The following is a 16922-nucleotide window of genomic DNA, read 5'->3' on the forward strand; positions in this document are numbered from 1 at the left end:
TCAGTCATAGGCTACGTCTAGACTACATTCCTCTTTCGATAGAGGAATGTAAATGGAGGACTTTGAAATTGCAAATAAAGCACCGATTTACACATTTTGCACTTCATTTGCATAATGGATTCCAATCGCTTTTTCGGGAAAAAAACGGTCTAGATGCAGCTCTTTTGAAAAAAAACCTTTTTTGAAAGAACCTGTAAATCTCATTTTTTCAGGCATTAGGGTTCTTTTGAAAAAGTTTTTTTTTTTTGAAAGAATTGCATTTAGACCCCCCTTTTTTTTTTTTTCAAAAAAGCGATCGGAATCCATTATGCAAATGAAGCATTAAATTTGTAAGTCAGCACTTCATTTGATATTTTGAAATCCTTCATTTACATTCCTCGGTCAAAGGAGGAATGTAGTCTAGATTTAGCCATAGTGACGCAAAGATCTGCCACTGCACACCTTACTTAGTCCATGGATGGCAAATAACCTAATCCTGTACAAGTATCATTACTTTTCTTGAAGTACCGTTGAGATGTTAACTAATGAATTGTCTCATTCCTATGAGGAAGTATTTTTCTCAATTTACAGATTGTGGGGTTGGATACTGAGGTCAGGAGATGAAATGACTTGAAAAAAGCAGAGCCAGGATAAGCTCTCAAGAAGTGTTTGACTCTTAACCCTTTGCTGATTTTTTTTTCTTTCTTAATTTGGATCACAATGCCTCAGGTGAGTCAGAATGTCACACCAGTCTAGAAGATTCCATCCTAGCATGTCAATATAATGCCAGTGAGACAGGGCAGCTACCTGAGGCTTGGTGCCAAATGAGACTGAACTGTCAGTTCAATTGTGAACAAGTGATTGTGTTAATGCAGGATAGTGTCATGTTATCACACTCCATGAAGACGAGCCACCTACCTTAGATCTCCTCTTCTCTTTCTCCCTCCCCTATGTCACAGTATAAGAAAAATAATGGCCCAACTGTCACCAAGGAGCTGACAGAGCAGGAGTTGCCTGAAGAACTGCTACTGTCACAGGATGTCATGCTCCAGAAAGAAGAGGACATGGGTCCAAAACAGAAAAAGTATAAAAAAGTATAACTCCCGAAATAACTATTTTGGAATGAGCTTATTCCTCTTCAAAAGCAGAAGTTATTTCAAAATAGCAAGCCCATTATTTTGAAATAACAGGCTTGGTAGTCTGGATATTCACCTTGTTACTTCAAAATAAAGGGAGTAATTTCAAAATAGCTCCCTAGTGTAGATGAGGGATATTAAAAATCAGTTAATTGAATAGTCGAGTAACCTCACGAATTCTTATCGGTTACTTGACTATTCTATAGTACATGGGAGTGGGGCCAGCAGCCAGTGTGCTCCAGCTCTTCTCCGGAGGAGCCCCTTGCCACTTAGCACTGCTGCCTCTGTGCCAAGTTGGAGCTGGTCTGCAAGGGAGCCGTTTAAAAACCAGCGCCCCTTGCAGACTGGCTGTCTGTTGCCCCATGCTGCTACCTCTGACACAGAGCTCCAAGACCTAGTGCGAGCCAGAACTGAGCTGGGCTGCCTGCCCGCTTAGCCCCTAATACACATTAAATGCAGATTCGCAGCAGGGGTAGGTCCCGGACCCATCATGAGTCAGGACTGAGCCAGGCTGCTGGCCAGTCTGTTAAAAAAATTTACTAGACAAGGGATTGGGGGGAACGTGTGTAGTCTATAATATTAACCTATAAGCTTTTGCGTATTGGCTAATCAGCTAATCAACTACACTACTACATCCCTAGTAAGAAAAGGTACTTTATGTGAAACAAAGGGTGCCAAAACTGACAGGGGGGAAGAATAAGAGAATAAAATCAGTGTGAGAAGACATGACTGGAAAAAGAACCACAAAGAATTAAAAAACACAGATGCCTTTAAAAGGAATATCATTTTAAAAAATTCAAAATATGACTAGACAGGCATTGGCTTACATGGAACAATCTGCAGCAGCAGGGCCTATCTTTGAAATACCCAGGGAGTCTAACAACAGCAATTTGATTTGCCACAGTACCACCACATCCTTTCTTTCATCTAAGGTAGATACATTGAGTTTTATAAAATTGATTGAGAGTCATCAGTGAGAAACCAAGATTTGTTTTGTTTGAAGGTAATGAGCTTTAATGTTTAATGGAAAACTTGTTGTAGACCTTTGGCCAGAACAACATGCACTACGTTTTTGCAAGTTTGCTGCTGTCCTCTATCCAAGAAGTGATTAACAGAGCACTCTGGATTTCTTGGGAAATAAGACCTCCATTAAAATAGATTCACTTTAACCTCCATTAAAATAAACTGAATGGACAGGCATGATCATATTCTCAGTTCACTCATTTGTATACTTTGGAGGGAATGTGGTGGATTCGCATGTGGTTCTCTCTATCCAACATGGTGAAAACAAAAAATAGAGCAAGTGGAGAGTACTTAAATGCATGATGCACATCACAGCATTGAAATGCATTGCCAGCAGCATACAGGAGCATAAAGAGGAGCTGTGTAAAAGGCATTACTTTTTACTTTTGTACCCTATGTTTGGGAAAAAAAAACTTTCAAAGGACTGAAAAGCTATACCTTCTACTGACTTATTGGGGCGCTATCAAAGAACTTTTTGCTTTTTGGACACATGTAGATTGATGTTTTTAACCTTCATTGTGAAGTTATTGGGATACATAAAATAAATCATCCCGTCAAAAAACAAAAACAAAACAGTGATATCCCTGATTGAATTTTTAAAAGGTTGAAATGATCAGAGAGTCAATAAAAACTCCACGAAAGAAGAGCCAGGGGATCAGGAATAATCATAGCATAAAGAAATATAAAGCTACTTGGACAATCTTAACACCCACCTGAAAAGTGTAGTTGTACTTAGATGAGGATATATTGATTCAGAAGTTTTCTGTTTTTAGGATATTTTCCCCAAATACTACTTCATCTTAACAACCCTACATAATAATTCTATAGTAGGGATGGGAAGCCAGACAAGATCTGGCTATTTTGGATTGTGATAACTTGCAAATTCCAAAAATCATTTTCTGTTATTGGGTTAGCTTATTTAGTGTGCTTCATGCTGTATAATACATGGAAATAAAAGACCCAGCCTAAAGTGGTTTATCAAACTGTGTAAGTTGGGATAAGGTATCCACTAATGACATACAATTTAGATAAAGGGCAAGCAAAATACAGCCCATGTGCTGGATCCAGCTTCTTACCATCCCACAGCCCAGCAGGACCTTTGGGAAATGGGTGCTGCCTGGACTGTGTTTGTGGCACAGGCAACAGGTGCAGAGGGGTGCAGAGAGAGCACATGGCCCCTGGAGCCAGCTGCTCTGAGCAGCATGTGGAGGTGTGGCACATGCCTGAGGCTTCTGCTGGTCTGTTAGCTGGGGCTGCCTAAGGTAAACATCTCCTGGCCAGAGCCTGCACTTGGCACCCCAACCCTCTGCACCTTTGCCCCAAGTAACAACTCAAGCCCTATACAACCCTACTCCTGGCACCCATACTCCATCCCAGATCCTGCACCTGAATCCCCACCCCAGAGCACAATCTCATCCTACATCCTGCATCCCCTCCTAAATGCCTCCTCCAGGTCAGAATCCTATCCTGTATACCTTCCCAGACCCTGCACCTGATCCTGCATCCCAATCCACTATCCCAAGTCACAACGCCTTTGTTCACCCAAATTCCCTCCCAGCCTCAACAACTTCTTCTGCACCCCAATCACCTACCCCAAACTTCTGCACAAAATCTCCATCCCAGACCCCCCCCCCCACCTTCTCCATCAATATCATAGAAGAGTGTGGCCCTTGACCATTTACCAACTTCGTAGAGTGCCCCCTCATATAAAAAATTATTGCCCACCCCTGGTTTAGATACAACTGAAATTTATCCAGATTTCACCTGAACAAAAAAGAAAAATGGACAAAACAAAACTATATTAAAATTGGTGACATTCTATCTGAAACACATCCTTGCTCAACTTTTCAAGTGCTCTCCTTGTCTGTGACTCCTTCAGAGAATTTTTTAATGGGGGTGAGAAGTGCAAATTAAAACTCTGAAAATGAGTGAAACAGAATTCTGCAAGTGTTTTGACATCTTTTTATGGTGATGGGGGAATATCTTAAGTCTGAGGAGACTAAAAGTACTAGTCCAATCCCATTTCTTATCAGACTGTACAAATTTCTCAAACCCAGGTGAAGAAGATGCCCTTCATGGCATAATTACTGTCTTTAAACCCACTAGAACAATGGTGCTCAACCAGGCATATGATGTTCTCTGGGGGCTGTAAGTAGGTTTCAGGTGGTCCACCAGCATTAGAATCAATAGGGCTCGGGGCAGAAAGCCAAAGCTGCCCTGTGAGGGAGTGCAGTCTGAGGCCCATGAGCCTCATGGCTACATCTGCACTACGAGTTTTCTCTGCAAAAAATATGCTTATAAGGGACTCATTAGCATGAGTCACGATCTCATTTGAATATTTTCTGCTGATCTGTTTTTGTGCTGGGATTTTTGTGCAAAAACAAGCAGTGTGGACATTTTCTTTTTGCGCAAAACCCCCATTTTCCGCAAGGTCTGTATACCTCCTTTTTAGGGCATAAGGAAAAAGCAAAAGCCTCTTGCGCAAAAAGTGGCTGCTCATTAATTATGCAAATGAGGCACAGCGATATTCCACACTTTGCCTCATTTGCATATTTATTGGCCAAAATAGTGCAGTGTAGACATAGCCATGTATGTTTCCAGGAACAGGGTCTTTCTTTCTCCCTTTCCTGGGAATCCATGGGACCCATCAATCACTGTCTGTATGTGTTTCAGTACTGGATTCGGGGTTTGATGGGCATGGAAAACTGTCTCTTTGTTGTTTCTTAGTCAACTGCTGACAGTTTGAAGGAGGATCTTTGTAAAAGACAAACTATTTTGTTTGTTAAATTTTTAAACATTACAAAGTAACAGCCCAGATGATCAGCAGTAACCTACAATAATTACGAAACCAATGAAGAATGTATCTGTTCTTATCACCTTGCTTTCCAGAATAAGACGCCACCATACTATGTGCAACAGAAATCACTAACACGCATACACAATGCAACCCTCCATGAGCTCGGAGAAGCTTAACCCATATCACTTATCATAAGAGGGAGAGCTTTTTAACACATGTACTAATCCCTCCAGCAAAAGAGGGGGAGATTTTAAAGCCAGCAAAACTTAAAATTAATCCCATAGGAGGAAGCCTTCTTTGAACTAAAGGAGAGGTCTGGGAACGGGGATGTCGTTTTTTTCAGGACCACGTCCCCGTGCTCGAGTAACCTCTCCTCAATAGATGAACTGTTGGCGTATGCACGAGGGAAGCGGAGGGCGGTAGGACCCCGCGGAGACGCCGAGGGGGGAGGCAGGAGGACAATAATTTGTTCCATTGTAATGAGAACTGTAAATGTTGGCACGGGGCAGATTTCACAGGCAGGCCTGCCTTCTTTCTCCAACGATCTTTAGTGCCTCCCGCTAGCCAACTCGGACAGGCTGCTCATTTATTGCAACGGTCAACAGATTTTTCTTGCCAAAAAAAAGCCAAACCCCAAACAACTTTTTTTTTTTTTGAAAAAAATATATAAAAGCAAAGCCCCGCTCATCAGCAACCCATGCAGGAGCAGGAGGGGTTTGGGAGTTAACTGCATGCAGGAAATCTCTCACATCCTGAATCCCAGCTCTCTCCTCTCTGTTACTGTATATGATGGTGCTAGTCTCCAGCCCCAGCTGATGAAAGTTTGTCTCTTGCAGGCTGGGCTAAGATGTCAAAGCGTCTCCATGCAGAGCACCGGCGCTTCCCTCTTCCTCACCCCCCAGCCCAGATATTTTCGCTGCTGCTGAGCCTGGGCTGGCTCTTTATAGCATCAGCCAGGGCGCAAGGTAAGTGGACGGTGCTTTTCTATACAGCCGCACACATTGCAAGGGGCACGAAGCAGCACAGGGCCAAGTGTGGAGCCCGCGCCGACGCGGTGAGGAGCAGTTTCCCTTGGCATTGCCCCACCACCCTGGGGCTTTTGCATAGTTGTATTTCTCACCCCCCCCCCAACCCCCGCCTCTCCTTACTGCTTTGCAAACGTTGCAGCCTTCCCCTCCCAGTTCCCATCCCCTCCCGTCCGCTCTGCAAATCCAGCTCCTCCCTGCGAGCTGCAGCCGCCTCGCGTTCTCCAGGCTCCCCGGCTCCCTTTTCCTCCGCTGCTGTGTTTGCGTGTGAGGGGGAGTTCGCTAGTCCAAGCTGCGCCGGCTGCTTGTGGCAGCCCAGCGAGCTCGGGCTGGAGGATTCCTGCTGCTTTGCTGCAGCGCCCGCTCTCCGGGCGTCAGGCACCCGGGTTTGTATTGTCCTGACGCCTCTCCTGCCCCACCCCCCTCCTGGCAGTGTGGCCGGCGAGACTTTGACATGCAGAGGACCCCGGGAAGAGCCCCCCACCCCACCCCTCACACACACGCCGTGCCAAAAAGTGAATCTACCGGGAGACCGAGTTCTGTCTTTGCTTTCAAGGGTTGCCTTGACAAACTCTAGCCGCTCCTTAAACAAACCAGACCTAGTCTCACCTAGCTGGGGGCCGGGGGAGATCTTTAGAAAAAGCCTCTCTCTTATTTTTGGGACTGACAGGTTTGCTATGTGACAATACCGATTCCACGCGAGATTACTTTGAAATCTCATCTCGTTTAAATTGCTCTAGTATCTTGAAATACAGACCTGCAAAAATTAGCTCAAGGAGAGTGAATGTAGTCACACCATAGTCTCTTTCTTTTGGGTCCTTTTCCACTATGTAGGGAAACTTCAAACTTTCCATCCTCCCGCTTAAGCCTGTTCCTATGGGTTATTTGCCTGGTTTCTGTTTATTTTATAATGAGCCCTCACATAGTTAGTGTTCAGTTAAGGATTTAAAAGAACTTTTTATGGAAACTTTAGCCGTACAACATCCCAAATGAGTTAAGTAAGAATTATGTAGTGAAGGACAAACAATCTTTAATGAGTAATATATTCAGAATACTTTGGTTCTCTATTTATGAATTTTCTGCACTTAAATTGGTAGGGGAATGGATTCTTCACTTAAAATCAGTTGTGACTTCAGCTATTAATGCTGTGTCTGTAGAATCAGTGGAGGACAGTTCCACCTGAATATCTGAAAGTGGTTATTTATGCTTTGCTGGTTAGTTTCCTGGGTCATGTGGTATTGTTTCTGGTCTCTGAATGGATAATTTCTGTAAGTAACCACCAACAGTAAGAATTTTGAATTGCATGTTACTGTAGAATTTGAAATCTGAACTGTTGGTCAGCTGTGATTCATAATCCACTTTAGATTACTATTTGGCTAGTTCAGGCTTCACATCTGTTTTTTTCCTCATTAGTGAAAGCTTTTATTTTCTAGCTAGAATATTTATGCTAAGTGAACACAGAATTTATTTAAATATTTGAATAAATATTTGCTTAAAAGGTTTAAAGTATTGGCTTAGTTCTTATGCACATGTCACAGATATCCTTGGAGTCATCTTGTCCCCAATTCACTGAATCCTGGTTCCCACTAGGGAGTTGTTTTGAAAGAACTGGCTAGTTATTCTGAAATTTTTACTCTTGCTTTTCTCAGGGAATAACGCTTATTTAAAAATTATTATTTTCAAAATAGCATTAGTGTGGACACTCCGCTGCTGCTATTTTGAAATAACTATTCCCTAGTGCTTCCTGGAGCTCTATGTCAAGGTGGTGCATCCACAACAGAGGCTTCCTTGTGGTGTGGATATGCTATTTCAATTTTTTTATTCTGGGAGTTAATAAATCAATTTTCGTTATTTCAAAATAATTTTCTAGTGTAGCCATGCCTCATTGAGTTAGTGGCAGAGTTTGGAATCAAACCCAGAAGGCTGACTCTGTTCCCTGTTTTAACTAGTTGCTGATACTATGTAATTTATGAGAGGTTTTTTTTTAATTGCATAAATACATAGCACAACAATGAAAGAAGCACCTGTTTCTTCAGACCTGCATGTGACTACAGTTCCAATTTGAAATTTAGCTTTTGTAGTCTCTAAATGTATGCATTTATACTAGGTTGATGGCTTTGCCTTTGCTAGGCAAAATAAAGATATGTTATTTTATGAGGATTGACCCACATTAGTTAATGTGTTAAGAAAACATGCCTTTATCCACACAGTTAACAAAGGTTAACCCATGTTAGTTAACATCTTTTCCTAGTGAAGATAGAACCATAAGTCCAGCATAAATAGAGCTTCATGATCCACTTCATTGGAGAACACACATATTCTATGTAATTATATATAAGGGAACTGGGGTCACTATTTTAGCCAGCTGACATCTGATAGTGAGCTAGGAAGACACCAACTGGTCACTGTCAACTGGCAGTATACAAATACATCAGATGTGAGAACTAAGGCCCTAATTCTTGTGTTCAGCTGATCTCTCTGTTGTCCCAAGGGACAATAATGCATATGAATTTGTGAGATTAAGAGCATGTCTAGAGCATACATTGTGTTGCATCTGGGCTGAAAACTTGCTTTGCAGGGTTCATAATATAACCTGCTTGATTTTGGTATTTTGAGGAGGGAACGATTGATACATCTGGGATATTAAACCATATATAGTGGTTTCTGTGCCAGTGGTACTTCACATGGACATTTTATGAGACTTTAAGTGCCTAAAAATTTATACAATGAAAGTTATGTCTCTGAGAGTTTAAGAATATGGATGAATAGCAATAAAGTAAAACTTCTCTTAAACATCTGTGAAGAGCCACTTATTGGATTTGGCTCTTTCCTTGTAGCTTCCCAATTCCAATCCTAACCCTTCTATTTTAATAACCATTCTTACAATTTCCAGTCTCTTACAGCTGCTGTTTTCATGTGTCCTTCTCCCACTTCTACCCCCAATCACATTTTATCATACGTTCTCTTCTTTCTTAAATCTTATCCTCTTCTGTGTTGATAACTTTGGATGAAATTTATCCTTTCTCTTGGTCCTTAGCATGGGAACTGGATTTTGTCCTTAAACCTGAAAAATTACACACTGTTACCCTATTGTTATATTATTCAGTCTAGAGTCTTTTTGGAGTCAGTAGAGAAACGCCTTTAGAGTGAGCCTTGCTTGATTCCCATGTGACCTAAAAGTTTTTAGTGTCTTTTTCTGAAACTCTTGTTGAGTTTGAGGAGGGATAAGCTTGGACACTGTACAACCACTTGAGTCTTGTCTACACTATGGAGAAAATTGATGCTGCCACAGTCCATCATCCAGGGTTTGAATTAGCATAGAGGTGGGGAACCTTTTTTGTGTCACAGGCCACTGACCTACAATAAAATCAGTCAGGGGGCTGCACACAAGTGAAAAGAAAACCCTCACTGATTTGGCCCCTGACTGAGAAGCTGAAAAACACTTCTCACATTCCCCTCATACACCAGAGCCTTGAGGGGCCCAGGCGAGTAGATTTTGTGTGCCCAGGGATGGCGTGGGACTGGAGCACCAGCACAGGCTCCCCAATGGTGGGACGGAGCGTGGAGTCCTGAGCCTCAGGGGCCTGATACAAGGAAGCTCAGGGCTGCATCCTGCCCCCAGGCCTTAGGTGCCACACCCCGAAGTAGCAGGTCTGGTGAAGACCTGCTAATTCGAACTGGGAGGATACTCCCATCAGCACCAGTAGTCCTGCTCCTCATGAGGAGTAAGGGACATCAACAAGAGCATATGCTCCTGTTGACCTCCTGCTGTGTGGATGGCGCCAACACGTGATTTAAGATACTTCAACTCCTGCAACATAATTAACGTAGCTTGGAATTGTGTATCTCAAGTCGACTTTCCCCTTTAGTCTAAGCCTGGCCTGGCTGATTTGACTGTTGGCCAAACTGACTTTCCTACAGATATCTTGGCCACCCTGGATAAGATCTTTAACTGGTGTACACAGGCTCGGCTCCCTGATCTTTAATGGAACTTTGCCATCTTACACCAGCTCAGGATGTTTTCCTTTCTGTCCCTGTCCTGAAAATGCTCTGTTCCAACTGATCTGGTTTGTTTCCTCTACTTACAGGGGAGATAGCCAATTTGTTTGTTTTGTCAAGTTTCTGATCTCCCTTTTTCCCTGAAGGTTGTTGGAAAGGTTGCTACCTCGCTATAAGGAACAACTTCTAACTAATGATCTATCGCATACATTTCAGACTCCTTGTCATCCTGCTCACAGCGCTGAGACTGCCTCAGTGGCAGTTCTCTAATGATCTGTGAGTGACTGCAACAGATCAGGGTTATGTTTATCTGTTATTCCTACTGAAGCTGTCAGCTGGAGTTGACACATCATTGATCACAAAATTCTGTTTAAAAAGTCTGAATTCCTGTAATAGTTTATTTGGCTCTTCACCAGCCTGGTTCAGTTCTCACATTTCCTAATCCTGACAGTTTTATCACTAGTGGCCCTTATACTTCTAACATATCTCAAATTGCCAGTGCAAATTGTCCCTGGAGTTTGCCAGGGTTTCATTTTATTCAGTATTTGTGTGCTCCCTTTTGGGCAGTATCGTTTGTATTAAAGGACTTCCTTGCAACATGCAAATTGACAAAAGTGAGGTCTATTTTTCAAGCAGTGTGTCGCTTTCAATCCCTTGCTAGTTCATAGCCAGTAGGGGCAATGGAGCAGTGTGCATGTTCTGTATCTATGACAAACCTTGGGTTTTTTGTTGTTATTGCCAAGCCTTGAATCTGAGAATCTGTTAGAGCCTGTGTCCCTTAAGGACCAACAGGATGATTTTGTTCTTGGCTTTTTAGAAAAAGGGCGTCAAACTTCAAAATGCCATTTCTAGGGGGTGCTTTTAGTTTAGATTTGAAATATTCTAATGCTTGCAAGGTCTTGCTGCGTTACGTGGACAAGATTTCTTTGTTGCTCTCATGCAACAACCACTTCTGTTCATAAGGTCTGATTCTCTCCTTGGTATTCATATTGGAGGAATTTCTTGTGTGCTCCGATTCCTTTATCTATTTTCGTTTTTTTCTTATTCTGTTTTTGCTTTTTACCAAAAGCCTACCTCAAATATTGGGATTTTTTTTAAGTTTTACATTCAGCTGTATGTAAACATATACATTATATATAGAAGTTTATCATTTTTATGTCACATTTGATATCTCTAAAAATACAGGTTGGATCTCTCTGGTCCGGAAAGCTCAGGACCTGACCAGTCCCGAATGAGGGAATTTGCCAGACCAGGGGAGGTCCCCTGCTTACCAGACCCCCAGCCCACCTCCCCTCCCCCCTGCTGGCCTAACCACGGCCCTAGACTGCCATGTTGCTGCGGCCCTGGCAGCCTGGACTGCCCCATCGCTGACCCCTCTACTGGGGCTGCCACAGCTGCCACATCCTCAGCCCCGCCTCTTCTGCCAGGGCTGCTGTGGCTGCTGCATCCCCAGCCCTGCTACTGGGGCTGCCATGGCCCTGGCTGTGCTATCGGTCCCAGGCCCAGTGCCACCGGTCTCCGAGCCACCAGTCCCCTTGCTCTGGGGCTCCCACCCAGGACTTCGTGGTCCAGGAATATCCGTGGTCCTGCTGGATCACGGATGTTGCCAGATGAGGGAGTCACGTGTTTTTTGGAAGTTCAACCAGTAATATTAAAAGGGACCTCGATCACAAAAAATCTCTAAGTAGGGTCCGAATTGTGCCTGATAGGCAGAAACTTTCATTTGGGTACTAGCGAGTCTCCAACAGAAGCTCCAGGAGAATTGGATCAAAATCGCAACCTTCTGAATTCATTGAGAGTGTTGCTATTGACTTCAATGGATATTGAACAACAGGTTGGACTTCCCTGGTCTAGCACCCTCAGCATCTGACCAGTCCTGAATGAGGGATTTTGATGGACAAGAATTTTGTCCAGGCAGCTATGCGCTGGGTCTCCCAGCCCCTCTGGTTAAACCCTAGAATGCTAATTAGCTTCTAGTTTATGTGTCAAATGGCTGTTATTAATTACATTAACTTTTGTTTTAAGCAGAGATGTAAAAATATGTTTAAAAAGGTAACTGTAATTGCTAAAAATCATATTGGTTACGTGGGCTTATTTAAGCTTTATACTGCAGAGCCTACAGTGAAGCCTCCCTGGGTGCAGGACCAGCAGCAGCCCTGACCCGTCTCCCAGGGAGGCGGCTTCGCTGTGGGCTCTGCAACTGGCTCCCAGAGAGCCAGCATGTAATCTGCGGCAGGGAAGGTGGAGACAGCCAGGCCTACCATGGACGAGAGCTGCTCCATTAGACCCCACGGAATTAGAGCAGCTCCCTGCCCAGGTTGGGTGGAGAGCTGCTCCAGCCCTACTGGGTAATTGGAACCAGTAAGCATCATCCATGAAGGGTGAAGCTTACTGGTTAGCCTTTTACATCCCTAGTTTAAAGGACTACAGGGAATTAGAAAAATGCTGTTGTCTCTCAGAAGAATCCAAATCTCTTGGTCACAGTTTTAACCCAGATTACATTTAGAAAAACTAACCAGGGATCTTCAGCTGCAAAATTTCCTGCATATAACAATCTGGTGACGTTTGTAATTGTGATCCTTTATACATCTGTCCCTATCATAAGCACAAACAAAATACCTTTCTTCTCTGCAATAGCTGCATTTCATAGTGACAAAAGTTCAAGATAACTTCCAAGAGTTCTAATGCCAATTTTAATAGTTAACTCTCCTGATGGCCATTGGAAGGTTCTAAAGCTTGTGATCATCTTGTGTGGTAGGCCAGCTGATAATCATTCTTTGTGGAGACTTGGGCCTTGTGTAGTTCAAACTTAAATTGAATTTGAGGCCAGGATGTTTGGATGAAATACTATATCCTGTGTCATGCAAGACATTAGATGAGATGGTGACAGTTGTTCTTTCTGCCAGAGATGTAGTGAGGGGAAAGCGGGGGGCAGGGGACACAGTTGCCCCTGGGCGCCACGCTAGGGGAGTGCCAGGCTGGGCTGTGGTGAGGGGGGAGAAGGAGGTGCGGAGTGCTGGGCTCACCTGGGCTGCAGGAGGAAGGAGGTGCCGGGAACCTGGCGCTGGACTCAAGGGAAGGGAGGGAAGGGCAGGGAATTAATGCTGGCAAGGGCGGATATAGGGCAGGGCGAGCGCCGTGGCAAAGGGGGACCCTGCGAAATTGTGCTGCCCTGGGCCCCGCAAAATGGTCATCTGCCCCTGAGTGCTGGGCTCAGCATGTCTGCGCAGTTTGGGGGGAGGTGCAGGGAAACGGATCTCAGCGGGGCTGCGGGAGTGGGGAAGTGCAGGGGGCTGGGCTGGGTTGCAGAGGTGGGGCGGAGGTTACTCCCGGGAACCAGGGTTAGACCTAAGGTGAAGGAGGGGCAGGAAATCAGAGCTGGGCTCAGCAGTTTTGTGGGGTTTTGGGGGAGGTGCAGAGAAACGGGGCTCAGCTGTGCTGTGGGGGGCAGGCATGCAGGGAACCAGTGCAGGGCTCAACTGGGCTGAGGTGGATGGGGGAAGGCATAGGGAACTGAAGGGCATCTCAGCTAGGCTGTAAGGGGCTGCAGGGAACTGGGGCTGCACTCCCTTGGATTGTGGGGGATGGTTTGGGAGGAGGTGCAGGGAATCAGCGGGGGTGGGTAGCTCAGTTGGGTTGCAGGCGAGGGAGGTGCAAAGAAGCCTAGTGGGGAGGGGGGGGAACCAGGAGCCCTGAAATGACCTCCCCTGGTCCAAAAAATCCCTCATCTGGGACCAGTCCAGAGGGTGCCAGACCAGGGAGGTCCAACTCCTACTCAAGTCCCCTCCTTGCACCCTCGCTCCTAGCCAGATATACTACCCCCAATCTGGTCCTGCTCCCTCCCCCTGGCCAGACACCGTACATCCAGCCTGCTTCTGCACCCTACCAACTACCCAGACCTTGTCCCCTTCCGCCCCCACCTCCCTCCCAGATCCTGTCTCTATCCCGCTCATTGGCAGCCCTCTCTCACACACTGCATCCCTTATTTTTGTCCCCACTTTAGAACCTCAGGGGTCCATAAAATTCATAAGAAAAGCAAAACTAGCCTATGGAAAGCCCTGAACCTCAGTCCTGCCTGTCCCTTCCCCTAGCCCCTTGGGGCTGGAATGCCAGAGGAGTGAGGTGTCTCAGTTGGGGCCACCTAAGTGAGGGTTGGGGTTTTGGGAGGAGTGTTTTTGTTTCTCACTTGTGTGGTTCCCATCTGATTTTTACGTGGATCAGTGGCCCCTGATCCAAAAAAGGTTGCCTACCCTTGCCATAAGTAAAGAAAGCATTGAGACCTTTTGTATTGGACATAAATTAATATTTTACTTCATTTAAAATGAAGTTTGATGAACGAACATGAGAAAGTTAACATTTACTCTGTTTAATAATTGAAATTAAACCTTTCTCTCCAGCTGCAGCACTAGCAAAATGGCTTGGGCATAATTGTGTAATTTAAGGTGGGTTTCCATTAGCAACTGGCCGTCTGCAGAAAGTTTTATATTGAGTCATGTGGTCCACGGGCCAAAAAGCTTGAGAACCACTGGAATAGAGGCACCCCTGGACTCTGCCCCCAAGAGACTGCTGCAGGCTCCCTGCTGCTCCACAAGAGCCCAGAGAGAGATAAGGTCTGTTACCAAGTGGTAAATCACCATGTTGCTCCAGTGTGGATGATGGACAGACTCTTTGTGAGTCTTCCTCATCCAAGAAGTCGATTTAAACAGCATGGTAAGATGCTACATTAAAACATTTGGTATGTCCACCGAGAGGCAGGACGTTTTGTCTCTCTTCAGAGAGAGTTGTCATGACTTGTGTCTCTGGGTGAACAAGACCCTTTGTGAGCTCTGTGAAGAGGTGCGATGTTTTGACTTCCAGCTTCAAGGGATTTGTTCTTCTGTCTTTGGGATGAAAGTTGCTTTGACCTGAATGGAGTTAGCAGTGACAATGCATTTCTGTGTTATTCTGACACAAAGTGAAACCTGTGCTGAAGACCCCACATGCAGTGAGAGAAAGCACTGCTGTCAGAAAAAGTAAATTCAAAGTCTCTCCAATTTTCTTCAAAGATCACCTCTACCAGGCAGTGGGGCTTTTACTGATTGGTCCTTTATATGTTTGAAGGGTGACTAAATGTTATCTGGATCTTTTGGGGTCATATCAACAGATTGTTTTGGGCTCAATCCTAGATTAAAATTTAAATTGTATTAGGCCCTTTGTAAGCAGGTTGGGAAGTGGTCTCATTTGTCAAGTATTATTCGGTATTATTTACATAATATACACATTGCCATTTTGGTATTGACATAGACATTTCTCAGTACCTTTACATATAAAATAGCCCAGCCCCATTGACCTCCATGGGCAATGTACCTAGTAAGGAGTGATGGGGAGATGATGAAGTTGTTTAAACAAATATGTTGCAATTGTAGAAAAAAAATTGTGTCTGAAAACTGTAGGTACTGGGGGTACTTATAATTTTTTTAAGTGATATTTTATTTTAAAAAAAGGTTGAGAAACACTGCTCTAAACCATTCCTTTTGGCCTCCCTGTTTCCTTTATCCTTTGACAAGTTGGACATGAAGCAGTTTTGGTAAAAAATATATCAGACATGTGCATGCAGTGCCCACTCGATCTCAGCTGGTGCTGGATAATCAGAGCCTCAATTTAAAATAGTTGGCACTACCAAGGTGATCAATCCTCCCATGTTTTGTTGTGGATTTTCCAAAGAAAATGCTGGTGTTTTCTATAGGTCACCCACATCTCTCAGTCATAGCAGAGACTTGGGATTAAACATGGCTTTCTCAACTAAAACTCTTACACATGTTTGGACGTTGTGATTGTGAATACCTGGTGAGGCAGTCTGCCAAAGGCAAGGCTGGCCTTGAATCTTGATATCAATGGCTTCAGTTGAATGGCTTGTGTGAAATTTGGAAGAGCAGCTCAGAGAGACCTCTCTCTCCTTTACTTAAGGATAAAATCTCACAGCAGCCTGAAGGAAAAAGTCCTCATGGCAGACTGAAAGCCTCGCTTGTAGTGTATCCTCAGTCTTAGGCTATTTATTGCTTCAAGAAAGCGAGGGCGATTCTCGTGTTGTGTGTTAGTTTTATTTGAAAGTTTTTTTTCTGAGTGTTATTTTAACAGGTAAGTTAATCTCTTATGTTCACTGACATAGCAAAGAAGGTGTGTGTATGTGTGTGGGGAGGGTAATTGCCTTTCTGCTCCCCCTATCATACCTCTGCTCGCCTGCTCCTCCTCTATCCAGCACCGCCTGCTGAAGCCTCCTTCCTGCCTCTGCACCCCCAGCCCAACCTTCTTCCCTCTTCAACAGTGGGATAATGCCCACCCCAAACTGGAGGGGGTGGGGGAAGACACGGTACAAGCTACCCCGCCCCTGTCGGGCTCAGCTGTGCCCCAGGTTCAGGGTCCTGTCACGTGGTGGCAGGTTGTGGTGGGGGGCGCAAATTTTGCTTTTGCCCCCGGCGCATAACACCCTTGCTACGCCTCTGCTTTCTGCCTTTAAAAATCTATGATTCTACATTGGTTTGTACCTGTTCTGTATTGGTGCAAACCCCTAGTGTAAATATAATTTACACTAGCGTAGCATAAAACAATATTACTGTAGGACAGGAAAGAACCTCAAAGTCATCTAGTCCTTTCCCCCTTCCTTGCCAGACATATTTAATCCTAATTAGGACCAGGGCATGAATTCTTCAGGTGCATAAGATGCAACAATATAAATCGTTGTCCAGGTGGAAAGTATTAATTGATCCTGTCCATGTGGCAAGTTTCTCTAAATTAGTCACAGGTTTAAAAAGTTGTTTGTGTTTTCCTCTCTCATGGGTTTCTGTTTAATTAAAGGGATCTGTTTTAATGTTTTTACTCAATCTTATGAGATCTTTATGACCTAGTAACTAAAGTCATTGGTCAGATAAGATTTTCTTTACTAGATTTTTTTTTTTTTTACCTTCAGTTATCTACCCATTCACT

The 16922-nt window shown here is 44.2% G+C and overlaps 1 protein-coding gene across 3 annotated transcripts in view; it reads left to right on the forward strand.

Moving 5' to 3' along the window:
- The first annotated feature begins 5420 nt into the window (after positions 1-5420).
- ADAM12 (ADAM metallopeptidase domain 12) overlaps positions 5421-16922 on the forward strand; it is a 303749-nt gene continuing 292247 nt past the window's right edge. For 2 of the 3 annotated variants that reach the window (XM_025188248.2, XM_075935285.1), the window contains exon 1: positions 5424-5900. In XM_025188248.2, coding sequence (XP_025044033.1) covers positions 5783-5900 — 118 coding nt within the window. In that variant the 5' untranslated portion in view covers positions 5424-5782. Of the gene's footprint in view, positions 5901-16922 lie in introns of all 3 variants that reach the window. The other variant, XR_012905666.1, reaches the window with a different exon arrangement.

The sequence above is a fragment of the Pelodiscus sinensis genome, chromosome 8, assembly GCF_049634645.1.
Source record: "Pelodiscus sinensis isolate JC-2024 chromosome 8, ASM4963464v1, whole genome shotgun sequence".
NCBI classification, from domain to species: domain Eukaryota; kingdom Metazoa; phylum Chordata; order Testudines; family Trionychidae; genus Pelodiscus; species Pelodiscus sinensis.